Raw genomic sequence first — 27900 nt, forward strand, 5'->3', positions numbered from 1 at the left:
AACTTATGAACTGAAAAGATAAAATGTCAACATTCCCATTACTCAAGTAAGTGAACACTGAATGTCTGCAGTTCAAAAGGAAAAATCAAATAAGCAATTCTAAATTCATACACTGACTGCAAGTACTTCGAGTAGATAGATACTCAGGGCACGTTAAAACAATTTGATGAGGAGGCCCAGGTGGTGAAGGGATTTAGTAACTGTTCCTGACCAAATGTATGACGTTACTCAAGAGAAAAATGAGAGATGGTATATGTGTGTGGGAGGGAAATCCTCAAAATTATTTGGAAAAATGGATTATCCTTTCTTAAGATACATATAAAAGTTTATTCTACATAAGAAACATTAACTTTATATTTCCATCGAAGTTCAATGGCCATACCAAACAAGAGATGTTTGTATGGTTTTTAAGATCAAAGTAATTTCTAAAAAAAAATAAATAAAAATAGATCAAAGTAATTTCTAATCTTAAGAAACTCAAATCATAGAAATAAAAGTATTCTTCAGATTTTCTTCATTGCACAGGGAAATCCCCCTGAAGTAAGAATAAGAAAATTCAGTAAATTGGAAAATACTTATAATTTTAACTCTATTTCCCCTTAAAGCCACAGTTTAATATGGGTATAAGTTCCATTTAAGTAAACACCAAACAGATAACAAGAAGCAATCTCAGCTTTTATGTAACTCCACGAAACACTATAACAACTGTGAAGTCAGGTTGTGCTAGGATCAAATGACGTAATGGTTCTGGACCTTATCTTACAGAGAGTTCTGCAAAGCAATGACAATTTTCCTTTCTTGTTCCCATGGTGCCAGCCAGGGTAGGAAACCAGAGGCTCACCCAACCATGGCAGGCACTCTACTTCTGTGTCATATCCTGATGCAACAAATGGTTTCACTTTTAATATAAAATACACAAAAAGACCACTAGAAAATCTTGTTTAAGTAATTCAGTAGAATATTCCTACTTAACCAGTCATTATATATATATCCCATTTCTGAAAAACTGGACTTTAAAAGATTAATAAAAAATAATAATGGGCTGAGGCATTGGTTCAAAGGGCTGCAGCACATGCTTCACATGTTGGAGCCCTGAGTCCAATCCTCTGCTTGATATGATCCTCTAATATGGCTGGAAGCAACCCTTAAGCACCATGCTGGGAGCAGGGCCCAACACCTAGGTGTGATCAAATTAATATTTTTTGTACAGTACTTATACCCAGTGAGTGGTACTAGGTGCCCCTAAGACCACTGTATGGATGTTCAGTCTGGCTATGGGCACAGAATACAGTGGTTGGGACCAGAGCAGGGGCTTATGTGCGGGAGATGAGTCAGGGCAAAGCACATGTGCTCTTCCATTTAAGCTGTTTCCCTGGCTTTTGTTTTAGTACGATGAATAGCACTGCCCTGTTACGATTACTAAAAACAACAACAATAACAACAACAAAAACCAGAACAAATCTATTTTCCAATAAATCACTCTTTCAATCCTATAGAAATGAAATTTAAAAAATCAGTTTACAAATAAAAAGATTTGCAAGCTGATAGTCTATTTTATTATTAAAGGAAATAAATTTTTGCATCCAATTTTAGATGAGTATTTTCATTGAAAAGTTTAAATTCATTAGTATGAAAACATATCTCACTGAAATAATACTTACTTATAAAAACATATTGCCTTTGCCATGTGAAAATCTGCTATTTAGTTCTCTAGATCTCTTTATTAGAGCTTTCTTTTGAGCTTCATCAAACCGATTAACCTTGAGGTCCTTATCACGGTCAAATGGTATTCTTTCTTGGGGTTTATTTTTCTCTTCAGCAGCCTTACTCTTTAATTTTTTATGATGAATGTCCATAAGAGATTCTGCCCTTTTTAACTCCTGGGGAGAGCAAGAAAGTGGAGATTAAAAAAAAAACTTAGCTTATATAGATTAAAGTAGTGAATACAAAAGAGGCTATATACAAGTCTAGTTAAGCTTTCCAGAGCCAAGACAGCATCTCTAAAAAAAATTATGTATCAGAGGTAAATTCAATGTCATGAAAATATTTGAAAGTATATACCAATTATTTATCATACGATTTTTAAAGTCAGAGAAGAAACCATGTTGAAATAGCCACAGGGACAAGCACCGTACAATGTGTCAAAGTTGAACCCAGCACATGACAGGAAAGAAAAAGCAATGACATTCACTTAGTAGCTGATGTCAAGCTAAATGTAAAGGTCAAGATATGCTGCAATATGAAGCCTGAATGGGTAGGTAAGAGGGAAGAGCACTTGCCAGGCTGAACTATAAACCAGGGCAAAACAGGACAATAATGGCACAGAGGCATAGAATTCAAGGCCCATTAATGAGCTTTTGGCATATTCCCATGCAGAGAGACTCTTCATTCCCACTAGTTTTTTATTCCTTCTCATTCCTTCTCTCATCTTTCAGTTGGAGTAGCTGTTCATATTTTCAAATATATTCTTTTGAATCAGGTCTGAGCAAATGGATTGTTCAGTACTTAGTACTTATTTGTGGAAGCATGCATGGTCCTGGAGTATAAATGCAGAGTGTGGGGGTATACAGTTCAGACCAGCAACTTCCCAATGTGGGGGGTGGGGGGAGAAAGATATTATTATATTCCTGGAACCACACAGAGTGGCTTCCATGGGGCTGTGATGGCATATATTATTTGAAGGTTATCAAGCTATGTCTTTATGAAGCCTTTATTAAAATGTATTTTCTAAAAATATAAAAACCCCATCTTCTGAGGCTACCTCCCCTTTCATGTAGCCTTTCTCATTAAACAAGGAAGCAATCTCAGAATCAATTTTACTAGAAACTATTTTTTTAGGAGAGAAAGTCTTCAGGACATCAAACAAACTAAATATGAGACTAGAATTAAGAAACAATAACAATAACAAATTCTCCTGTATCTAATTTGAGAACCAGGGTCTTTTGTGCCTTAAATATTTTGATCTTAAAGAGTTTGATCTTAAAGAGGGTTGAACACATGCATTATGCTTTTTTTATGCCAGCATCTTCTGGTCCACAATAACTGCCAGAAGTGACCATAAGCACTGAGCTAGGAATAGCTAGTTCCCCAAGGCCCATCAGATGTGGCTCACCTCCTCCACTGAACACAGGCTGTAGAATCTTTTAGAAATGTTCCTTGGCTCTAGTGGAAATGCTCTGAATTCAGAAATAGTAAGATATGGAGACAATGAAAGAAAGGGGAACTTTTGCCCTTCCCCCAGTGAAGGGCGGAGGGCACAGAGAGGAGAGCAGGTAGATTCTGGCTTCCAGTTCTTTACTGAATCCTTTCTTGATCTGGAGGCTCTAGCCGGCATGGGGTCTGGAGAGACCCCAGTTCGAAGGCCTTCTCCCTAGCTTGAGGGTGCTGGGAGCCTTGGTAGGCCCCCAGCTGTCCCCTCTCCTGCCCCCCGGCCTCCAGGCCTTCCCTGGGACCCAGCCAAGGTGGCCAGAAAAGGTGGGTCCAAGTTGCGGGGTGCTGAGAGCTGCTCATTTTTATTAAAGCAGTCTCTGGCAATTTCTTACCAGTCTACATGTTCAAAACTGAACGGGGGCACAGTAAATATTAATAGTATATCCTATACTTCAGTTATGTTTTGTGTATGTAGAATGTCCATCTTGTATTCTGCCCTTTCGCACACCCCTGTAAAGCTCATTTTCACTCCTTAACTCTATCACCCCCAAGCATCAGTACTCCCCAGTTACCCTTTTTTTTTTTTTTTTTTGTTTGGGGGCCACACCCGGCAGTGCTCAGGGGTTACTACTGGCTGTCTGCTCAGAAATAGCTCCTGGCAGGCACGGGGGACCATATGGGACACCGGGATTCGAACCAAACACCTTTGGTCCTGGATCGGCTGCTTGCAAGGCAAACACCGATGTGCTATCTCTCCGGGCCCCCCCAGTTACCCTTTTTAACTTCAGTACTTCACAGTCCCAATCACACACCAAAGTGGTGCACTGGATTTAACAACCCCCAACTATTTCAAAAGACATAAAATGGACATGTATGGCATTTGAATATTTTATGTTTCTTTTCTTTGGCAGCCATAACTCTTACTAAATATTCTCTTATACAGTGAAGATTTTCCCCACTTTTTATCTTTTCTTCTCTCTGTGAGCTGTTCAATAAGGAATTTTTGGTGAAAGAGTCCCTCAGTTTAATGCTTATGTTTAACCATGTCATGGGGATTTTTGGACTTGTTCTTGCAGCCCCCATATGGGCCTATAATGCTATGTGGCATTGTTCCTTGTTTGCATAGGCACATTAAAATGGGAAAATACTATACATACAAAGAAGTTCCTATCTAACAAAGGTAGGAATACAGAAATCTTGTAGAGTAATGGATCCTTACACCCTGAACATTGACATAATGACCTGTCACAGGCCTCAGAAGAATGGGCATTCTCCATTCACCCCTGAACCAGGGACGCTATGAAACATCCAAGGTCATTTGTAACATCATCTGGAAGCAATCCTCTACCAAGGAAGACCCTACTGCTGCTCTGACATTGACCTGCTCAAAAGAGACTTCCCTCAACACTAAGAAGACTTGACAACAACGACCTGCTTACAGGACAGGGCTCTATGCATTGCCCTATTATTGTGAGGTGAAACTAGAGGATGCTCTACACCATCCTGACTTCAATTTAGGATATGCAGATTCCAGGATCTTTAATACAGAAACATCATACCAACAACAGAGATTGTAAAAAATAAAAGTGTATTGGCACTACAGACAATGACTTGGATTGGACAAACTAGTTTGCCTGGAGCCTAGACTGCCAGGAAACTTCAGGGGTAGAGTCTCCTTGTATTTAGGCCAAGGCTTTTCCTTTCCGTGTCCCTCATATTTTGGTGGGCCTATGCAAACAATAGCTGCAACTCTAACACAGTTTATACGGTGCTCCTTTGACTCTAATCCTTAAAAAAAAACCCACTTAAACTTTTGTGATTAACTTAAACTAATATGCATGGGCAAGGTAATGTAAGAAAATACTATACCTTCAATGTTTAAGGAGTTACATAAGTTCTATGGCCTTAGATTGCTTTGTGTACTGCTAAGAAATGTTATAATGTACTACAATCTGGGAACTTGAGGGACAAAGTAATTGTACATGGGTTCTATTTTATTTTTCTTAATGTTCTTTGGCTAAAAGTTCAAAATTAAGGTATCAGCAAGGGGTTTTCTTCTAAGAATTTTGTTTATGGGTGATTGTCCTTCCACTGTAACTTTACCTTTTCCTCTTTCTTTGCATCTTTGTTCTCATAATTAAAAATAAATTTATAAAAAAAAAAAGGGAGAACTTTAGCATAGTAACCACATCTCTTCCAGGCCAACTCCAGTCAAAGAATTCAGATGAGAACCAAGATTAGATGAGAAGTCTGTGAATGCAAAATTAATAGGGCACTAATGAAAAATGTTCAGTATCTTATCATCTCCAGGAGTCAACTTATGAGATCTACTACTGATCTACCTACTTCAGAATTCATAAGTATCACAGGAATGATCAATAACACATGAGTCATGTTCGATCCCTGGCATCCCATATCCTGAGCTGCCAGGAGTGATTTCTGAGCACAGAGCCAGGAGTAATCCATGAGTTCCACTGGGTGTGGCCCAAGAACAACAAAAAAAAGAGGTCAAATTTTTTTGACAATTAAGGCAGGCTGATGACAAGGAGTACTTGACTTGGTCAATTAGACTAGATAGCAGTTATATCTGAATGAGCTCACTCTAGAGTAGTTTTAAAAATTATTATTGTCGGGGCCGGGCGGTGGCGCTCGAGGTAAGGTGCCTGCCTTACCTGCGCTAGCCTAGGAGACGGACCGCGGTTCGATCCCCCGGCGCCCCATATGGTCCCCCAAGCCAGGAGCGACTTCTGAGCGCATAGCCAGGAGTAACCCCTGAGCGTCACCGGGTGTGGCCCAAAAACCAAAAAAAAAAAAAAAAAAAAAAAAAAAAATTATTATTGTCTTAGTTAAGCACCGTGGTTACAAAATTGTTTATTGAGTTTTAGTCATACAATGTATACCACCCTTCACCAGTGCACCTTTCCTGCCACTGATGTCTCTTGTTTCCCTCCCACCCCCTCCTCCCCACCCTCGCCTGTTTCTAGGGCAGGCAATTTGCTTCTCTCTCTCTTACTCTCCCTCCCTCCTTCCCCTCTCCCCCTTCTCCTTTTTTTTGGGGGGGGAGGGGTCACACCCAACAGTGCTCAGGGGTTCCTCCTGGCTCTGCTCTCAGAAATTGCTCCTGGCAGGCACGGGGGACAACCTGGGATGCCGGGATTCAAACCACCATCCTTCGGCATGCAAGGCAAATGCCCTACCTCCATGCTATCTCTCTACACTCCCCTTTTGAAATGTGCTTTGCACTACTGTTAATGGAGAGATGCCTTGTGAATCATTCTTCCAGCGTGACCAGCTCCAACTATCATTGTCCTAAAAAATCCTTCTCTATGCTAACTGTACTCACCGCTCTCTGTGGCAAGATTCCTACCCTGGGCTGGACCTCTTGACTCTTATCTCTACTTTCTCTGAATATTGTTGGCATATTATCTCTTGTTTTTTTTATATTCCACAAATGTGTATGATTATTCTATTCTATCCCTTTCCCTCCAGCTAATTTCACTCTATAATAATCTCCATGTCCATTATGTATAGACAAATTTCATACTTTGTTTTTTCCCTAATGGCTGCATAGTATTCCATAGTGTAGATATACTACAGTTTCTTTAACTGCTCATCTGTTGTCAGACACAGATTCTGGCTATTGTAAATAATGCTGCAATGAACATAGGAGTGAAGAGGGCATTTTTGTATTGTGTTTTTATGCAGAACAATAGTTTTAACAGGGTGTACAAACTATATTTTATTTTCATGTACTTTAAAAAATCAGCACCATCATTGTCAGAGGGATAGTACAGTGGAGAAGGGTGCTTGCCTTGCATGCAACAACCTAAATTCAATTCCTGGCAACCCATATGGTCCTCTGAACCTACCAGAAATAAATCTTGATTAAAGAATCAGGAGTAAGCCCTGTGTACTGGCTAAGTGTGACCCAAAACCAAACAGCAATAAAAAATAAAATAAAATAAAATTAACTCTCTCCCTTCATTTACTTCATAATTTCTGATAAAATACTTTCTGAATTTTTGTTTGTTTGTTTTTGTTTTTGGGCCACATCAGGTGATGCTCAGGGGTTACTCCTGGCTATGTGCTCAGAAATCACTCCTGGCTTGGGGGACCACATGGGAAGCCAGGGAATAGAACCACGGTCTGTCCTAGGCTAGGGCGGGCAAGGCAGACGCTTTGCCCTTGCGCCGCTCTGGCCCCTATACTTTCTGAGCTTTAATTTTTTATTTTTTTTACTGATTGAGGTTCTGTGATTTATAATACTATTAATTAGTTATTAGAATTATTAGAAGTTAATGAATACAAAAAATTTAGTACTGTGCTGGGTACACAAGAATCACTCAATGAATATTAAGTATTAGAATACTGCTACAACACAATACTGAAATACCTCTATAAATTAACAAATTTGAAAAGAATGAGAAAATAAATGGGAACAGTGTGAATAAAATTACGATGGACCAATGATTTGATAGTTAGATTAATAATTTTTAAGGGGCCAGAGAGATAGCATGGAGGTAAGGCATTTGCCTTGCATGCAGAAGGATGGTGGTTTGAATCCCGACATCCCATATGATCCCCCGGGGCCTGCTAGGAGCGATTTCTGAGTGGAGCCAGGAGAACCCCTGAGTGCTGCCAAGTGTGACCCAAAAACCAAAAAAAAAAAAAAATTTTTTTTTAAATCTGGAGCCTAGTAGTGATGTTTAGGGCTCATTCTGGTTTTGTGCTAAGGGATCATTTTAGCAGGGTTCAGAAACAATATTCAGCAGCAGGGGTCAAACCAGTGTTGGCAGCAAGCATGGGAAGTTCCTTAACCCTGGTACTGTATTTCTAGCCCAATTTCTGTTAACAAATCATTATGAGATTTAAATAAGTAACTTAAAATTGTTTAAAGAACTGAAATGATATCACCATAACTATGCTAAGTTCTCACACACTTTGTATAACACTGTATAAATACTGTATACATAATGTGCATTGGAGCCCAAAAACTAGCTAGGAAAAAAAGTCTTCATTTAAAGATAAAACTTAATTTAGAAAATCTATTTTATGGGGTCAGTGGTGCAGAGGTAGGGCATTTGCCTTGCAGGTGCTAACCTCAGACAGACTGGGTTGGATCACCTGGTGTCCCATTATGGTCCCCCAAGCCAGGAGCAATTTCTGAGTGCATAGCCCGGAGTAACCCTGAGCGTCACCAGGTGTGGCCCCTCCATTTTTTTATGTTTAATAATATCACAATTTATATGTAAATTTATAATCTATATACAAATAAAAATATTAGCCATTGTTTTGATAAACTGAAATTATAACTTAGTCCAGAAGAGGACAAATACATTTAAAGTAAAGTGTTATATCAATTTATGTGCATAATTCTGTTGTGGTGAAATATGACATTAAATATAATGATAAAAGACTTTGAAGCAAAAAAGTGAATTCTATTAGGATAAAATTCTGTAGCAGGGGAGAAATGAAGTTATGAATTCAAGGAGAAAAAAGAGATGAAATACAATTTCCAATTGTTTAAGGAAGTGCCTTTCATATTCTTAAATGGGTAACAATAGACACTGAATCACTATGGCATTCACACTCCATTTAAAATATTTAGCAAAGGTAATATAATATGCTATAAATTACATCTTCAGTAACTTTTGAAATTTTAATAAAAGCTTTTGGATTATCAAATAAAATATTTCTTTTAGGGAACACAAAGCAAAAATACTTGAAGATTCCAGTTTCTACCCCTGACCAGTTGAAAAGGAATAAAGATTTCTCAGTCCCAATCTAGATATAGTGGGGAAAAAAAATCTGTCAACTATGGGCGAATGTGTATGAGTGTGTGTCTCAGAAACCCTGCCTTTTAAAAATCACCAGTTAGTGAGGAACCCACCATGTAAGTCAGTCTTTTGGAGAGTTTGCTATTAATAAAAAAAAAAAAAAAGAAAGAAAAACACAAGGAGAAATGCAGCAAGGTTAATTTTAGTATGAAACTATAATATAAATATGATTATCTAAGAATATAGAGATATAGAAAAATGAGATAATAGATATATAAAATATAAAACATTCAAAATATTAATTATCATTATCATTAATACAAATATATAAATAAAAATAATATATAAAATATAAATATATATAATATATATAAATCTAAGAATATATAGATATAGAAAAATTATACTATAGAAGCCTGATATTTTTAAACACCATCTTCTAATTCTTCCCTTTCTCTGATAATGTAATAGCTCATTAATGTCTTAATGATTACAGCTATTAAGAAGGACTTGTGAGGTGTCTGAGCGATAACACAGCAGTAGGGCATTTGCCTTCCATGTGGCCAACACAGGATGGACCCTGGTTCAATTCCAGGCATCCCATATGGTCCCCCGAGCCTGCCAGGAGCCATTTGTAAGCGCAGAGCCAGGAGTAACCCCCTGAGCACCTCTGAGTGTGACCCCCAATCTTCTCCCCTCCCTAAAAGGATTTGTGAAGAAAAAGCTGGCCAAAACCAGCTTATTGAGACCAAAGCTTGGGAAGAAACAGAAATAGATGTGAGAAAGAATGAAGTTACAGATGTCCTATTTTTCTTAATGCCACTATCAAAGAAAATGACATTCAAGAGCAAAATTCACAAAAAGTAACAACATCAAGTGGAGAAATAGAGATGGGGAGTTACAATGTGACAATCCCCTATATTAATCCAGCAAGTACCAGTAAAATGGAATAATACGTGAAACCATTAGGTTGCTATAATCAAAAGAGCTCAAGTGCTCAGATTCGTAACGATAAGGGAAAAGAACTTTTTGTCTGTTGTTCCAGGTGTACAATCTGTCTGATTCAGAATAATATGTACACTGCAACCCACACGCCCAAATTGTGCTAGAGTAATAAAACATAAAGTGCCTAAAGCTGCCAATTTATTAAGATTCATATCCTGGATGTCAATTTATATAGAGATCAATTTGCTAAATAACCAATTTTCAAACTCAAGTTTTAAACAGAAAAGCACATATTCTTTAACAATCTATAAAATCTAATGCAATTTAGTTTTAATGGGATGATGTATTAGTAGTTTTTGAAAATTCATGCTAAAACCCAGTTGTTTAAATTTCATCTTCATGATAATAGTTTCAATTTGGGCAGAAGAGAGTACAGAAAGCAGGGTGCTTGCCGTGCATGCTGATGACCCCGTCTAATCCTTCGCACCACAAATGTCCCTGAGCATCACTAGGAGTGACCCCTGAGCACTGATGAGTGAGGCTCAAGCACTCCTCCAGCAAATTTTTAGTTTTATCAAAACTAAGAATTATAATGACTTACTCTTCAGACTATAATAATATTAAAATGAAATTTTATAAGTAGCCAAAATTGCCATAGAAGATTAGACCCTGATTTTAAAAATTAGTTTTAGGTGCTGGAGCATACAGTGCAGTGAGTAGGCTTTTTCCTTGCATGCAGCTGACCAAGATTTAATCTTTGGCACCTAAGATGTACCCTGGCAATACTCAGGGCTTACTCCTGACTACACTCAGAAATTAGCCCTAGCAGTGCTTGGGGACTATATGGGATGCTGGGGATCTAATTTGGGTCAGCCACATGCAAGGCAAATGCCCTACCTACCCATTGTACTATTCTTATTGTTCATGTCTAGCATAACTGATTATGCCTATAAATTTTGCTTCTAAATAATGCTTTATATAACTTAATACTGCTTCTCATATTTTTCTTTTGGGGGGGGCAAAAAACAAGAAAAGAACCTAAAACTCATATATTGGAAGCACATGCTCTACAGCTGACCTGTATTACTAATAAAATGGTTCATTTTTGTTATTATTAAGATTTAAGTATTTTCTAATTCTATCATATCGTTGAATTTTCTCTTTTTTTTGTTTGTATTTTTCTTTCTGGGGTCACACCCAGCTCTGTGCTCAAGGACCATTCCTGTTGGGGCTCAAGGAACCATAGAGTTGGAGACTAAACTTAGATTTAAATCTATTTATTAACATTCCAATTTGCTTAAAAAAACTTTTTTGGGGGGTTTTAGATTATACCTGGTGGTGCTCAGGAGTTACTTCTGGCTCTGTGCTCAGAAATCACCCCTGACAGGTTTGGGGGACCATTTGGGATGCCGGGAATCTAATCAAACCATCGTCTCCTGGGTTGGCCACATGCAAGGCAAATGCCCTATTGCTGTGCTATCTCTCTGGCCTCAATTTGCTTAATTTATAAATAAATGAAAGATCTCCAAGACGTGGAAGGGCTCTTACTCTGATCATTGATACTGATCTCTATGAATTAAATTTCTGTCATATTAGACATTTAGTAAAATAAAAATTAATGACATTATATAAAAAAATCTATATAAATGGGTTAGTACTTATACAACAGAACTGAGTATTTTTCATGACAGATGTATAGTGAAAGACTGAGATAAAGAGCAAGACATGAAAAAAGAAAGAAAAAGAAAATGAAATCACTGAAAGAAAACTATATATTCTATTCTTTTACTTACATTGTATGAAGATACCTGCTCAGCCAATCTCTTTTCTCTTCCTGACAATACATATTCTTCATCCTTTTTATTAACCAACTGCTTTGCTTCTTGTGTTTCCTGAGAAATGAGCATATATAATATATTACTGCATCATATAATTAAGAGAAAAATTTTAAAAAGCACTATGACTTTTACACAATGAGTAATGAGATAAAATTAAGCCAAGTTTGTTGCATCAATCTCTCCCTGTTAGAAATATATACTATGATTTTCCTGAAAATAAAAATGACTCAACTAACTCATTGGAAGAAATTATCTTATTTATCAAGCCTCAGACATGATAAAATGTAGGACAGAAAAGACTTAAAAAAATTTGAGGGACTGGAGAGATAGCACAGTGGTAGGGCATTTGCCTTGCATGCAGCCAACCTGGGACAGACCTGGGTTGATCCTTGGCATCCCATATGGTTCCCCAAGCCTACCAGGAACAATTTCTTATTTATTCTTCCCTCCCCTCCCTTCCCCTCCCCTCCCCTCCCCTCCCCTCCCTTCCCCTCCTCTCCTCTTCTCTCTCTCTCTCTCTCTCTCTCTCTCTCTCTCTCACTCTCTCTCCAGGAACAATTTCTTATTTATTCTTCCCTCCCCTCCCCTCCCCTCCCTCCTTCTCCTCCTCCTCCTCTCCTCTCCTCTCCTCTCCTCCCCTCCCCTCCCCTCTTCTCCTCTCCTCTCCTCTCCTCTCCTCTCCTCTCCTCTCCTCTCCTCTCTCTCTCTCTCTCTCTCTCTCTCTCTCTCTCTCTCTCTCTCTCTCTCTCTCTCTCTCTCTCTCTCTCGTTTTTGGGTCACAATTGGCGCACTCAGGGGTTACTCCTGGCTCTACTCTCTCTCTCTTGTTTTTGGGTCACATTTGGCACACTCAGGGGTTACTCCTGGCTCTACTCTCAGAATCGCTCCTGGCAGGCATAAAGGACCATATGGAATGCTGGAATTCGAACCTTCCCACCCCTCTCCTCTCCTTTTCTTTTCTCTTCACTTTCTTCCCTCCCTCCCTCCCTTCCTTTTTGTTTCTGATTTTGGGCTATATCCAACATCACTCAGGGGTTATTCCTAGTTCTGCAATTGAAAATCACTCCTGGCAGGCTTGGGAAGTATAAGGGATGCTGGGGATCAAACTAGAGATGGTCCCAGGTCGGCTGCATGCAAGGCAAATGACCTACAGCTGTACTATCACACCAGCCCAACCCCCATCCACCTTTTAAAGACAAGTTAATCTTGCAATTATTCTTTATTGAAAAAAAGCTCCCGGGGGGCTGGAGAGATAGCATGGAGGTAGGGCGTTTGCCTTTCATGCAGGAGGTTATCAGTTCGAATCCCAGCGTCCCCCGTGTCTGCCAGGAGCAATTTCTGAGCATGGAGCTAGGAGTAACCCCTGAGCACTGCTGGGTGTGACCCAAAAAACCACAAAAACAAAAACAAAAACAAAACTCCCAAGAGCCAGGGAGGTAGCTTAGAGATAGAACATTTGCCTTATATGTGCAAAGCGTAAGGGTTTGATCACTGTCAGGATGCACATATAAAGAATTTCCTTCCTTTTCTTTTTGTTTTGTGAAGGTTAGAGTTGGCCCATACCCAGCAGTATGCATGGCTTACTCCTGGCTCTGGGCTCAGGGTCACTGTCTAACAGTGTTTGAGAGATCAAAAACGTGACCAAGGTGAGACACAAGCTAGGTAAGTGCCTTAACCCTTGCATATCTTTTCTGTGCAGTTTTGGTACTTGCCTAGCAATGCCCTCTTTCCTCTTTCCAAGACGGAAAGCCAACCTTGCCAAGAATGTACAGTATTTTCCCTTTCAGAATGAGAACAAAGATCTTCATAAATTGAGGTACTGACAAACAAGACTCAGAGAGAATTATTTTACAGAAACAGCATGAAAAAAAATTTAAGTCAAAACTGGTGAAATAATGAACTCAAATGCCAGTCAGCCAGCATTTAAGATTTGAGTTTGACATTGTAAGGGAAATGAAATCTTCTGATGTTATAAATTTACAGAATGGTGCTGGTGACACAGGCCCAATTCCTAATATAAACAAAGCATTTAATAATAAACAGTAAGATTCAAGAAAAGATAACATGAAGAGAAAACATAAACATAAAAATAACTTTGGGGTAACTTTTGTGATTCTTTTTAATTAATGAAAGCACTTCTTACCTATCTTCAAAGGAGCATGAAGCTTATAGTGTTCCTGAAAAATCGGCATTTTGAGAGCATGTATCGATTAACTTGATAGCCTGAACTGTAGTTTTGTCTTTTTCAAGATATTTGAAAAACTGGGACTGTGATTTAGTCAAATAAAGAGCATTTGCCTTGAATGTATAATGTCTAGGGCTACATGATCCCCCAAGCATCAATAGGAGTAATCCTTAAGCCTCAAGTCAGATATGGCCCCAAAATAATACAAAGCAAACAAAATAAATGTTCAAAAAGGTATATATAATTTTTATTTGGTGTTTTGGGCCACAACTGGAGATGCTCAGGGATTACTCCTAGCTCTGCACTCAACAATCACTCCTGGTGGACTCAGTAGAACATATTGGATGTTGTGGTCCAACCTGGGTGATCTGGAAGCAAAGTATCCACCAGACCCATGGTTCTATTGCTCTAGCTCTGAAAGATATGCTTTTATGGAAATAACACAATGTCATATAGACTAGAGAATCAGGAGTTAGAAAGGTATATGATGGAATTATTATTTATAAATGACCAGCATTATAATTTCAGGGAAGCTGATCCCACAGAGATTAGTTTCATCTGCTATGAGTTTTTATTGAGAGTTAAATAAGATAACTTACTAGGAAATAAACTTGGATCACCTTCCATCCTTAATTTGTTTTCTTTTAGAGATCATTTGCAGTTTCTCCTTAGAATCAGGATCTTTATTTGTTTATTTATTTATTTATTTATTTTTTGTTTTTTGGGTCATACCAGTCGTGCTCAGGGTTACTCCTGGCTCTGCGCTCAGAAATCACTCCTAGCAGGCACAGAAGACTATAGGTAGGGGATGCTGGGATTTGAACCACTGTTGGTCCTGGGTCGGCTGCCTGCAAGGCAAATGCCCTACCGCTGTACTATCTCTGTGGCCTCAGAATCAGGATCTTTAAAGAGCACCCTGAGAAACAGCTCAGTGGTGTAAGTGAATGTTTTGTATGCAGAACCTCTGCTTTAAATTCGTGCAGTGTTCCCCAGAACACTGAGCTATGGATAACTCCTGAACACCTCTAGATGTAGCCCAAAGAGAAAACAAAAAAATACCCTTAAATAATTATGTTTTCTACCCTTTTTTAAAAAAAATAACTTTATTGATTGATTGGTTTGGGGGCCATACCCGGCGGTGCTCAGGGTTTACTCCTGGCTCTGCACTCAGAAATTGCCCCTGGCAGGCTGGGGGACCATATGGGATGCTGAGAATCGAATCGGGTCCCTCCCAGGTAGGCCGCATGCAAGGCAAATGCCCCACTGCTGTGCTATCTCTCCGGTCCCTACCTTTTTTATTTTATTTTATTTATTTATAATATATATTATATAATCTTTATTTAATCCCCTACTTTTTTTTTTTTTTTTTTTTTTTTGGTTTTTGGGCCACACCCGGCGATGCTCAGGGGTTACTCCTGGTTGTCTGCTCAGAAATAGCTCCTGGCAGGCTCGGGGGACCATATGGGACACCAGGATTCGAACCAACCACCTTTGGTTCTGGATTGGCTGTTTGCAAGGCAAACGCCGCTGTGCTATCTCTCCGGGCCCAATCCCCTATCTTTTTAATAAAAAGTCTGACCAAAAACTTCATGAGCAAAGAATCAAAGTGCCTTACCTTAGCTTTCCTTTCCCTGTCAGCAGGTGTGTCTGTCCACACTGATCGATCACCAGATTTGTCATCAGCTTTTCTTTTAAATGTTCTGGGCCCCAAACCAAAATCTTTCATTTCTGGAGGAAGCTCAGTCATCCATGATTCTCTCACAACTGGTTTAGATGAATCCTTTAAGAGAAATAAAGTTAAGCAAAAATTGTAGCCTTGAAAGCATAAGAACACTTGGTCATATGAAAAATGTTCTATGCCACCAATTATTAGGAAAATGAAAATCAAACCATAATGAGGCATCATCTCATACTGATGGCCTATGTTTTTAAAAAAATGAAATAAAGGTTCTGTGAGAAAATGAACTCTGGTTCCTTTATAGAACATAAACTTAAATATTCTCTATGGAATATGGTGTGGAGATTCCTTTAAAAATAAACACATAGGTTTAGGGATGTGATTCAGTGGTGAGAGAATACAGCCCTGCATGTGAGGCCCAGGGTTTATTGTACAGCATTGTGTGATCACAGAACAATGCAGGGTACCATCCCTGCTAAAACAAACATGCCAAATGACAACATTTTTTGGTTTGAGACCACATCCAGAAGTGCTTAAGTTTAACTCCTGGCTTTGTGTTTAGGGATCACTCTTGGCAGGACTCAGGGGACCGTATGAGGTTAAAAAGAACTGAACCAGGGTCAAGTGCATTGAGGGCATCATACCCACCATACTCTCTCCAGCCTCTAGAAATCTTATTTATTTGGGGAATTTGAGTCACATCCAGTGATGCTCAGAAGTTACTCCTGGCTCTGTACTCTAGAATTACTCCTAGTGGTGCTCAAAGGATTATATGAGATGCTGGGGATAGAATCTGGGTCAGCCATATGCAAGGTAAACACTCTATCTACTATACTATGGTTCCAGCCCCTGCCCTAGAAATCTTTAGGTAATTAACTTAGGCAGTGTTTTCCTTTACAGTTTTTCATTAACCAGCTCCTAATTTTTTTGTTTGTTTGTTTTTTGTTTTTGGGTCACACCAGCAGTGCTCAGGGGTTACTCCTGTCTCTATGCTCAGAAACTGCTCCTGGCAGGCTCAGGGGACCTTATGGGATGCCAGGATTCGAACCACTGTCTTTCTGCATCTAAGGCAAATGCCCTACCGCTGTGCTATCTCTCCTGCCCCTAAATTTTTCTTAAGTACCTATACAAACACATTATTATTATTAAAATTATATATTAATATAAAACTAAAAAAATTACAGTTTGAATCAACTTAAAGAAAATTTACTTAATGAAAAATGCACTTCAAACTTACATCATCTCCTTTGGTCAGTTTTTCTTTCATTCTCTGGGCTCTCTTTTCAAACTCTGTTGTTACGCTATAGTTGACTGGTCCCTTTGCAGGCATTGGTCCCACAATATCCTCTTCACTGCTATCTGTTTCCTTCTGCAACAAGACATCACCTTCAAACCAAAAGCTACAGTTTATTAGTAACAATTTTAAGTTCTAAATGTTAGCCAGATAAAAACCCAGATAAAAAGGGAACTCTGTGCTGCTGGCTAATGCAGTTATGACTACCTCATCTCACCTCCCTCCAGTGCATGGGGCCATCTTGTTACTCCTCCACATTCCTCAATTATTTCCTGATGGACACAAGCATGGTCTCCCAATTATTCAAATATAATATTTGCAGATAATAATTAGAGGTTGGCCAAAGATGACAAAAGTCAAAGTCACTCTAATTTCTGGTAATTTAAAAACTCTTTGGAATAAGAGGTACAATTATAAGGAATTCTTGGAAGCTGAATAAGCTGCCATGATTCAGTCTAGTTCACTGAAACAGAAATTCAGTGTAACAGTTTAAAAATACTGACTTAATGGGTTCATCAAAATATCACACTTTCTCCACAGACTACTGCTGTAGTAAAATAATTCAGCTTGTTTGAAAACAGGCTTTTGGCTAAGATTTTGTGTTAGATGCTAATAGTGCTAAGACTCAAAAACCCAAATTCAGTTTTGGAATTAAATCATTTTGTTGTCCAGAATATTTATTCTTTTATTTCTTTATTTGGGGTCTATACCTAATAGGGCATAGGGCTGACTCCTGGCTTTAAGCTCAGGGATCATTTTTGATGGAGTTCAGGGGAATCAAACCTAGGACAGCTATGTGCAAAGTGCAAGTGTCCTGCTGGCTCTATAACTACCCCAGTCAAGGACTTTTTTTTAAGGTGAGTTAGTTACAATAATAACCAAAAACATAACAGAAATAATGTCCTATACAAATTTATATTTTGTAGTAGAATTAAGATTTAGCTCAAGGCTTCAAATTAATCAGTCCTGGCCTATAGGAATATTATTTAATTTTTTTAAGACTTGGTTATATCTTTATCTTTACAATTCCAATCTGGAATGATAACACTAACTGGTCAGTTACTAAGAGAATTCTTGATTTTATCCATTCTATTTTGGAGCAAATCTCTTTTAGGAAACTGAGAAACCCTTTTCCAATATCTGGAAAATATCCAATGTCCACTGATCATTGTAAGCTGACCACATCAGTCTCCTTGCTCAGTCTAAATGATAAATTTAGGTTGAGTTTAGGATATATTTTGGCCAAAGAAAAAAAAAAATTCCCAGCTTAACAGGGGACAAGATATATGACTTCATTTCATATAGGTTCCTCCATTGAAAAGATGGTGTTGAGGAACAAAGGCTAAAGCAAATAGACCAAGTAAAACAGGAGAAAATGTTGAGTTTGGATACAGTGGGAGCATAAGTGGTGAAAGCCTGAATGGTTATTAGTAGAAATAAGAATAAAATCTGTTTACTCATTTCCGTAATAACATGTGAAACATGTTATATAGGTACTCGAAGTATCTGCTGAAAGAATGAATAAATGGCTTTGAAATTTATTATCTTAACTACTGATTAAATTTCTCATAGTAATGACTTTGTATAAAAGCTGAATTCTCAGCAGAGAAGCATGAGTTTCTCTCTCTCTCTCTCTCTCTCTCTCTCTCTCTCTCTCTCTCTCTCTCTCTCTCTCTCTCTCTCTGCCACACACAGCAGATCCAGGGGTTACCCCTGGTTCTGCACCCAGAAATTGCTCCTGGCAAGCTCAGGGGGACCACATGGGATGCCGGGAATTGAACCCAGTCATCTCAGGTTGGCTGTATGCAAGGCAAATAAATGCCCTAACACTGTGTCATCTCTCTGGCCCCACAAAAATCTTTTAATTAAATGGATCCATCTACAAAAAGCACTGCAGAAAAATGTGTTAAAGACCTAAAAACTAGATTAGGCTCTGACAAGTATAGGTTATGTGATCTTGAGTAAATTCCTAATTACCTGTATTTTAATATCTGTTAAAATATGAGTAGTACCAGAGTGGTAGCACAGTGGTAGGGCATTTGCCTTGCACACAGCTGACCCAGGAAGGACCTAAGTTCGATCCCTGGTGTCCCCTGAGCCAGGAACGATTTCTGAGCGCATAGCCAGGAGTAACCCCTGAGCATCACTGGGTGTGGCCCCCACAAAAATGAGTAATATCTATTTCATAAGGTCAGAAAATATCATTACTCTATGAAAAAATGTATTTTAAATGATAAAGAACTAACCTTGCTTATTAAAAACTAGTTATCTGGCAAAAATACAGCCTTTGTATTTGACTTCAAAATTATTTGATCTTGTCCAAAAGTTAATTAGCCACCAAATGCATTTGTTATAAACAGGCCATAGAGCTAGGTGGAAGATAATTCATTTCTATACAAGGACAATTAGCATCAAATTCCCTAATTTTCTCTTTTTCAGGTCCCTTCACAGTTATTCTTTCAACTTTTCATGATATTCCATTTTTAAGACTTTATCAATTCCCCTTAATGATGAGGTATATTATATTATATATATAATATATTATAATATATAATATAATATATTATATTATGAGTTATGCCCTGTTAATTATCAAGTATCTTGTTATTTTTCTAACAAAATTTCAGGTCTTTGATAAACTTTTGATTTCATCTAACTTAAACTATAATCTTAATATCTATGGGGATAAATTTTCCATTGCATTTCAATCAAATGAATGCCATTATCATTACATAGTATTTTTAATCTGCTACATACTATGCTTTAATCAAAATCTGTCCAAACCTCAGAGGTAAAATGTGATGATATTTGTTGTCCAGAATCATCTCTGCCTTTCTCACTTTTCTGCGTAGATTTAATAAAACCAGGTGGTAGTGCAGGACCTATTATAGGTCTGAAAGATAAAATGGGTCTTTATCATTCTCTCTGACTCTAGAAATCAGTTTTCTAATAAAAATTTATAAAATAACAATAAGACACATAATAACATATTAGAAATGAGGTATTATGTTACATGTTATTTTTGCTAAATAATATGGTATTTTTCACTATGTATAAAAACCCCATGTTTTACATTCTAACTTTCTTCTTCTTAGTAAATGAATACACACCTAATAGCAATTCTCAGTCTTTGTAACACTGGCCTGTATAAACTTTCTCAAAGAACAATGTTTAAAAAAAAAAGAGGGGCCGGAGAGATAGCATGGAGGTAAGGCGTTTGCCTTTCATGTAGAAGATCATCGGTTTGAATCCCAGCGTCCCATATGGTCCCCCGAGCCTGCCAGGAGCGATTTTTGAGCATGGAGCTAGGAATAACCCCTGAGCACTGCCGGGTGTGACCCAAAAACCACCAAAAAAAAAAAAAAAAAGAGAGAGAGAGAGAGAGAGAAAGATGTGTAGAAAAAGACAGAGTCCCAAGAAACAGAAGCAGATAGGCAGACTAGCAGTAGAGTCCTCTTGGACTCAGAAGAACTATTTTCACCTCAGTCAGTGTGCTTCAAGGGAAAGAAAAGCACCAGGCAATTGAAGGGGTCTTCCAGCTACTCCAGCTGGGATCGGCCTAGTCACAAAGATCCAAGAAACTAAACCAGACAGACAGACCAGCAGTAGAGTTCTGTTTGACTCAGAAGAGTCATTTTCACCCCAGGTTAGTCCACCCTGAGAAGAGATTGGCCAAACATTTCTTCTCGTCAATGAGCCCCATCACAATACATAAAAAACAACACCACACTGCAAAGATCACAATGGGAAAGCAACGAAGTCCACAAATGATGAAGATGGTAGTTCTGAAACCCCAAATAGTATCTGCCACCTGCATTAGTTTCTTTGATAAGGACTTTAGAGATGAAATGTTGAGAATGTTTAAGTAACTTACAGAAAGCATGGAACAAATAGCCAATAAGACTCAAGAGAAAATGAGAACAGAATTGAGAAAATTTTGAACTGAAATGACAGAAATGAAAAACTCACTGAAATACCTCATCAGCAGAGTAAGAGATGCTGAGGACAGATTCAGTGAGCTTGAAGATGAGCTGCATTAACACATCCAGAAAACAAAATAAGTTGGAAAAGAGCCTTAAAATAAACAAAAGATGGAAAAAAAACTCAAAGTAATAGATGACAATAGAATCCTAGAATAAATTCAAGAGGAATAACATAAGAATCATTGGAGTCCCAGGAGGCAGGAAGAAAACCCTTATGAAGAAGCAACAGTCAAAGACATTCGCCAAAGCTAAAGAGTAACTGTACCCCATATGGTCCAGCAAGCCAGAGCAATTTCTGAGCATATAGCCAGGAGTCACAGGGTGTGGCACAGAAAGAAAAGAAAACTATGTGCATGAAAAATCATTATTAACAGTATTGTATATTTCAGATTCTCAATGAAAAACTTTTCAGAGGGACTGGAGCGATAGCACAGCAGTAGGATGTTTGCCTTGCACGTGGCTGATCCAGGATGGACATTGGATAGATCCCCCGTATCCCATACAGTCTCCCAAGCCAGGAACGATTTCTGAGTACATAGCCAGGAGTAACTCACACACAGGGTGTGGCCCAAAAAAGCAAACAAACAAAAAATCTTTTTAAGAGTTTCTGCACTGTGAAAGAAAGCTACAGCTAAAAGAAAGACAACAACAACAAAAAAAAAAGCCTGTGTTCACCCTTGAATAATATTTCTCATTTTTTCTCTCCTGACACATCTTTCTAAGCAAGTTTCATTCAATAAAAACTATCTTACTTCACTATAATAAGAAACTAAAATAAATTAATGACACCCTGCCAAATGGTAGAAAATATATGCACACCACACATCTGATAACAGGCTAATAGTCAAGATTTATAAAGCATTCTCAGAACTCAACAATGATAAAGCAATCATCAAAAACAAACATCAAAAATTAAGGAGAGGAGCCAGGTACTTCATGGCACAGATGGTCAACATGCATAGAGAAAAGTGGTTTTTGGCAGCCAGTGAGATAGCACAGCAGGTAGGGATTTTGCCTTACATGCAGCCAACCAGGGTTTATTCCCTGGCATCCCATATGATTCCCTGCCAAGAATAATTTCTTTCTTTCTTTTTTCTTTGGCTTCTGGGCCACACCTGGTGGCACTCAGGGGTTACTCTTGGCTATGTGCTCAGAAATTGCTCCTGACTCAAGGACCATACGGGATGTTGGGAGATTGAACCCAGGTTTGTCCTATGTCAGCCATAGCAAGGCAATTACCCTACCATTGTGCTATCGCTCTGGCCCCCAGGAAGGTAGGAGTAAGCCCTGATTGCCACCAGGAGTGATCCAAAAACAGAAACAATTTCAACTAATTTTTCAAAGAATCAAGAGACACTGGGCAGGAGTGACAGTATAATGAGTAGGACATTTGCCTTGCCAGCCACTGAGCCAGGTTCCCCAGCATCCCATATGGGGTCACAAACTCCACCAGGAGTGATCCCTGAGCACAGAGCCAGGAGTGAGTCACACTACCAGGTGTGGCTCCAAAACAAAATCAAACAAAAAATTAAGAGATACATTAAGGGATCGGAGCGAGAGCTCAGTAGTAGTGGGTTTGTTTTGCACATGGCCTGCCCAGGATGGACCTGGTTCAATCCCTGGCATCCATATGGTCCCCCAAAACCAGAGGCTATATTTCTGAGCACATAGCCAGGAGTAACCCCTGAGTTTCACTGGGTGTGGCCCAAAAACCAAACAAATAAAAAATAAAAAAGAGAGAGATCACATTGAAATATTTAGAAAAGACTGGTCTGCAATAATACATGTTATTTATTACCTTGGAGGAGAATCATCCTGCTTTTTAAATCCAGGAGGAAGGGCTGGGCCGAAAAACCCTTCATTTTCATCATCGTCAACATCCTGATTTCTTTTCTGTTTCCTAGAAAAAGACATAAAACACCGAGTAGTGTGACATTAGCATATATATTAAAAAATCTTTTCATAGAAAAAATTTAACTTTTCAAAGTTAAATATATTTATATTTGTTTTTGGAGTTTGACGGCTACACCCAGCTACGGGTCTAAGCTACTCTCTGTGCTCAGGGACCACTTCTGGCATTACTCGGGACTTTTATGTGGTGCAGAGACCAAATTTGTGTTGGCTGCATTCTCAGAGAGGCACTTTAATCCTGTGTTATTTCTTCAGTCCTGAGAAATTTTAATTTCTAAAGGAAACTATTATATAAACCTTAAATTTCAATTGAACTTGCCATATTGAAAATAACATTTAAAAGGACATCACTATAGATCTTATACTAATCTTTAAATGGAATTTATTTTTGGCCAAAAATAGTTCAAGCTGGGCCATGGATGTAGCTGGTAAAATATTGGCCTAACATGCTTGAGGTTCAATCCCTAGTATTAGCTTCCTCAACTAAATAATTTACTTCTTTCCAGTAATGATTTATCAAGTTTTTTAATTCTCTGTAGTTTTAAAGAGTGTAATAGAACATGTTTCTGAATAAAAAATTTGTGAATTTGACTTTAATCTCAAAAAAGCATTTTTTCCCCTCCTTTTTTTGGCTTTTGGACCATACCTGTTAGTGCCGGTGGATCACACCCAATGGTACTCTGGGGATTGAACCATGCAAGGCAGTTGTCTTAACCTCTGCGCTTTGCTCCAGTCCATAAGTATGAACTTTATTTGCTCTTCCTGTATCATAATAAATGTGCTTCGTATGTGGATGTATATATATATGTATATATACACACACTACATATATATGTATATATAAACACTCACAAACATGCATCAAGAATTGCTATTCAATTATAAATGAAAATTCCAACTTCTTGTTTATACCGATCTATGGTAAAGGTAAACTAGAAGAAAAATAATCTACTTTTTTTTTGGGTGGGGGGGTTTGGGCCACACCCGGTGACGCTCAGGAATTACTGCTGGCTATATGCTAAGAAATCACTCCTGGCTTGGGGGACCATATGGGATGCCAGGGTTTCGAACCACAGTCCGTCCTAGGCTAGTGCGGGCAAGGCAGATGCCTTACGGCTTGTGCCACGGCTCCAGCACCCATAATCTACTTACTTTAAAAACATATATTGAGGGGACTAGAAAGATAGTACAGTGGGTTAAAGCATTTTCCCTGCATGCATCTGATACAGGTTTGATCCCCAGCATCCTAGAAGGTTCCTGAGCATTGCCAGGAGGAATTCCTGAGTGCAGAGTCAGGAATGACTCCTGAGCATTGTTGGGTATGACCCAAAACTAAAACAAAACAATCCATCCCAAACATACATTTAATAAATAACTTTAAAAACAAACTATATGGGTAATTTATAATATTTAGTCATTTCAAAATACCTTAAGGAGACATAGAAAGAGAGAATATTGGGCTGAGTGAGGCATGTGGCTCAGGTCAATTCAATCCTTGAGTCCACATGGTCTGCTGAGCACCAGTAGGTGCAGCCCTGGAGACCCCAAGTACCATTGGGGTGACCCAGGTTATCTCTGGTACTGAAGGACCTGGGCAGCACCTCATCCTTGGGAATTCACATTGAACCACTGACTTGACTGAGATTTTCAGGGATCAGTCCTTGAGCACAGCTTAGGAGGCTCTATGAGCCCCACCCACAAAAAAAAAATCATACCTTAGAAAAAAAACTTTTAAAGAATGTTAGAAACTCTATATATCTCCACAGCTATGTGAGTAAAGAACAGATGTCTCTGTAAAAGACAAGGAGTGCAGACTACATCTCCTCCCTGGCACCACATGGTCTCTTGAGCACTATTAGAATCGAACTCTCAAGTATCAAGTTGGGAGCAGTTCCTGAGCACTGCCAAGTGTGGTCTCAAAACAAAACACCCATTCACAAGAAATGAATTCTCCTGTGCAGTACAAATGCAAAAACGATATCTCCTTACCAGGTTTCTGTTCCAGTCACTGTGTTCTGAATTTGAAACTTGGTTTATCATTTGAATGACTCACCTCGGAGTTGGACCCATGTCATCTTCTTCAGATTCTTGATTTCCTTCTTCATATAAAGAGCTACTGTCTTCATCGCTGTCTGATGATTCTGAACTACTTCTTTTATAATTAGGGGGAAGGGCTGGTCCTGCAACTAAAAAAAATTTTTATACCATCATAACTAGCCACTAGTCAATAAAGCCCCGAGTCTGCATTTTTACACTTTTCTTTTCTGAAATCCACAGCAACAGTGTCTATCATTATTATGCACTTTGATTTTGGTGGTAGTGGTGGTGATGATACCAGGAAAGGGCCTCTGCACTTACTGAAGTGCTTGTAAGCTTGCTTATGGTCTGCTGACGATTGAACACTTGAGTGTAATATATTGAGATCATATTCAGCAATGCAGGGGCAGTGTCAAGGATGAGCTTGTGGCCTACCATGTAAAGTAAGTGCTCTACCATTGAGCCAGTGAGCCATATCTCCAGGTCCTATTATGTATGGATTTTCATATCATTTAATAGCAATCTTGTTAAATGAACAATTGTTACATTTTTCCAACTCCAAGAAGGTGGAACAATATTTTATATAGGATAAAAGTGACAAAAACTTTAATAGTCATACTTACAACTGTAACAATAACATGAATTTCCCTGACACCGCACAAATTTTACGCTGATTGCAATTTTGTTTGTGTAACTGCTAAAATGAATTTTGTTTGTTTGTTGTGTATTTGGGGGGGGGGGGAATACCCACCTGTGCATAAGGCTTATTCTCAGTTCTATGCTCAGGGATCACTCCTGGCTGGCTTGGGGGACCATTTAGGGTACCGGAGATTGACCTAGGTTAGGTATATGTTAAGGCAAGCAATTTAACCATATAACTCTGTGGCCCCTAATTTTTATTTTTTAATTTTTTTGACCCTTACTAATGCATGTTACAGGCAGAATTTATGTGAGTAAACCAAACAACATATTTGTTACTCTATGTTACTCCAACTCTGAGATTTCTTTTTTTTTTTTTTTTTTTTTTGGTTTTTGGGCCACACCCAGCGGTGCTCTGGGGTTACTCCTGGCTGTCTGCTCAGAAATAGCTCCTGGCAGGCACGGGGGACCATATGGGACACCGGGATTCGAACCAACCACCTTTGGTCCTGGATCGGCTGCTTGCAAGGCAAACGCCGCTGTGCTATTTCTCCGGGCCCCAACTCTGAGATTTCTAATCTTATACATCAAAAATTAAAAAAGCCTGTTACTGCTTTCTAAGAACCACCACTTAATGCTAGCTTCATGTTTTTTTTCCAAGATAATTTTCCAAGCTGGAACAAAATTAGTTTTAGAACTACAGAGACGTGATTATAGTTGCTACAAAGGGAATGGGATGGCTGAGAAGGGGAAGGGTTTTTCAAAGTCATTCACCAGATCAAGTTGCTCTCATTTTATATTTCAGTAAAATTACACATGATTGTCTGTGTCACATTTCACATCATGGATTCTGATACCCAGGCCATTACCCAGCGCACACAGTTAGGATGTGTGGGTTGAGGAGGATTCGGAGCTCAAGGATTACTCATGGCTGATTCTGCTCTGGGGTTCTTGAGATCAAACTCAGGTAAGTCACAGCCACTTGCTCACTATACTATTTCTCTGGCCACATAATTTGATTTTTCTTATGGGTGTTGTTTTTGTTGGGGGGGGGCACTGGTGCTCAGTGCTTACTCATGGCTTTCAGTCAGGGCCAGTGCACAAAATGTTTTTGGAACTGGGTTTAATAGGGGGTAGGCAAGGCAAGGAAGCCAGGGTCTTTAGAGCCAACCAATAAGGAGAGAGAGGGGAGAGTAATGAGGGGACAAGCAGACGAGCTAAGGTTAGGATCAAGGCAAGGTGTCAGTTAGGGAGAGAATCAGAGGAAAGGGAAGAGCAGTGGGGCAACAGAAGCAAGAGTCTAATAAACAATTTTCCAGTAGTCTGTCAATAACTATCTTGCAGAGCAGTCCAGAAAAGACAGCCCTCCCCCATCAACTCCAACAACTCTAGTCTAGCCAGAGGCTTATATACCCAGCAGGCAACTGCGCGACTAGGAGGACACCTGCCCCTCTCCCCCAAGATAACAGGAAATGTGCAGACACTTGGAAAGTTTGTAAACTGAGCTGTAAATGTGTTAGATGCAATAGCAGATAATAAGCTAGAAAGGCTTGGGGGATTTGAAGACTCTTAAACAAGAATCCAGGACCCAGTAGATCAGGAGGCAAGACAATACACAGAGCTCCGGCTTCATTCCGAATCCTCCTCAACCCACACTGTGTGCGCTGGGTAACGACCTGGGTATCAGAGTCCATGTTTGTACTGTGGATGATATCATCATCATCATCATCAATCATCATGGTTAACCTTATTTTACATCTGTAGCAGGCACCAGTCCTGCATTTACAGGTCCACAAACGGACAGTCAAAACCAAAGGGGTTTTCCACCTTTCTACATCTGCAGACCAGCACTGGTGCATTGAAGATCACTGCCTTTTAAGTTGCTAGAATTTAATAACTGAATGTCTATCGACCGTTGACCATATGTCCAACAGAGTTTACACCATTATATGATAACCAGGCCCAAACTCACTACCACCTACCAAAGGTCCTACCAGCATTTCATCCATTCCACTTTTCCTGAAGGAAATTGGCTCTGGTCAGGCCACATAACTGTGGGCCACCCAGGCCTATGCCCTTTACTAAGTGAGCAGGACTAGCCAGAGAAGGGGTGGGCCAGGGTCTAAAGTTCAACGCAGAAGCCGCTCTACTCACCTGGGCTGGGGGCCCTCTCCTCATCCTCCGCCGTCCCCTGAGTCTTGAAGCCGGGGGGCAGAGCCGGCCCGATCAGATCCCTCGCCATCTGGAGCGGTGCGCGATGGTCTATTCAATAAAAACCTATAAAAGCCAAAAAAAAAAAAACCTAAGCTACTCAAAAGGGAGCCAGGATCCAGGGCCAATGCTGGGGCTGTTTCCGGCGCCTACTAGTGACGTTTCAATCTGTGGTTGGTTGAGACGGACCGGAAGTGATGTCACAGGTCTGCACCGCCGCAGTAGCATGCTGGAATCCCTTGCTGGAGCAAG

At 39.2% G+C, this 27900-nt stretch overlaps 1 protein-coding gene across 3 annotated transcripts; it reads right to left on the reverse strand.

Annotated features, from left to right (window-relative positions):
* Window positions 1-479: 479 nt before the first annotated feature.
* Window positions 480-27774, reverse strand: GPALPP1 (GPALPP motifs containing 1). Of its 3 annotated transcripts, XM_049778816.1 has the most exons (9): window positions 27592-27774; window positions 24815-24947; window positions 22649-22750; window positions 19652-19760; window positions 16811-16942; window positions 15511-15675; window positions 11666-11764; window positions 1662-1880; window positions 480-535 (listed from the first exon to the last, which is right to left on the reverse strand). In XM_049778816.1, exons 1-8 carry the CDS (start codon window positions 27677-27679, stop codon window positions 1662-1664), a joined length of 1047 nt encoding a protein of 348 aa, XP_049634773.1. In that variant the 5' UTR covers window positions 27680-27774; the 3' UTR covers window positions 480-535. The 3 variants fall into 3 exon arrangements, with proteins under 3 accessions (XP_049634773.1, XP_049634774.1, XP_049634772.1); XM_049778817.1 differs by lacking the exon at window positions 480-535 and having other exon boundaries at window positions 1539-1880; window positions 24815-24941; XM_049778815.1 differs by lacking the exon at window positions 480-535 and having other exon boundaries at window positions 1539-1880.
* Window positions 27775-27900: the final 126 nt, after the last annotated feature.

Source organism: Suncus etruscus, chromosome 8 (genome assembly GCF_024139225.1).
Source record: "Suncus etruscus isolate mSunEtr1 chromosome 8, mSunEtr1.pri.cur, whole genome shotgun sequence".
NCBI classification, from domain to species: Eukaryota; Metazoa; Chordata; class Mammalia; order Eulipotyphla; family Soricidae; genus Suncus; species Suncus etruscus.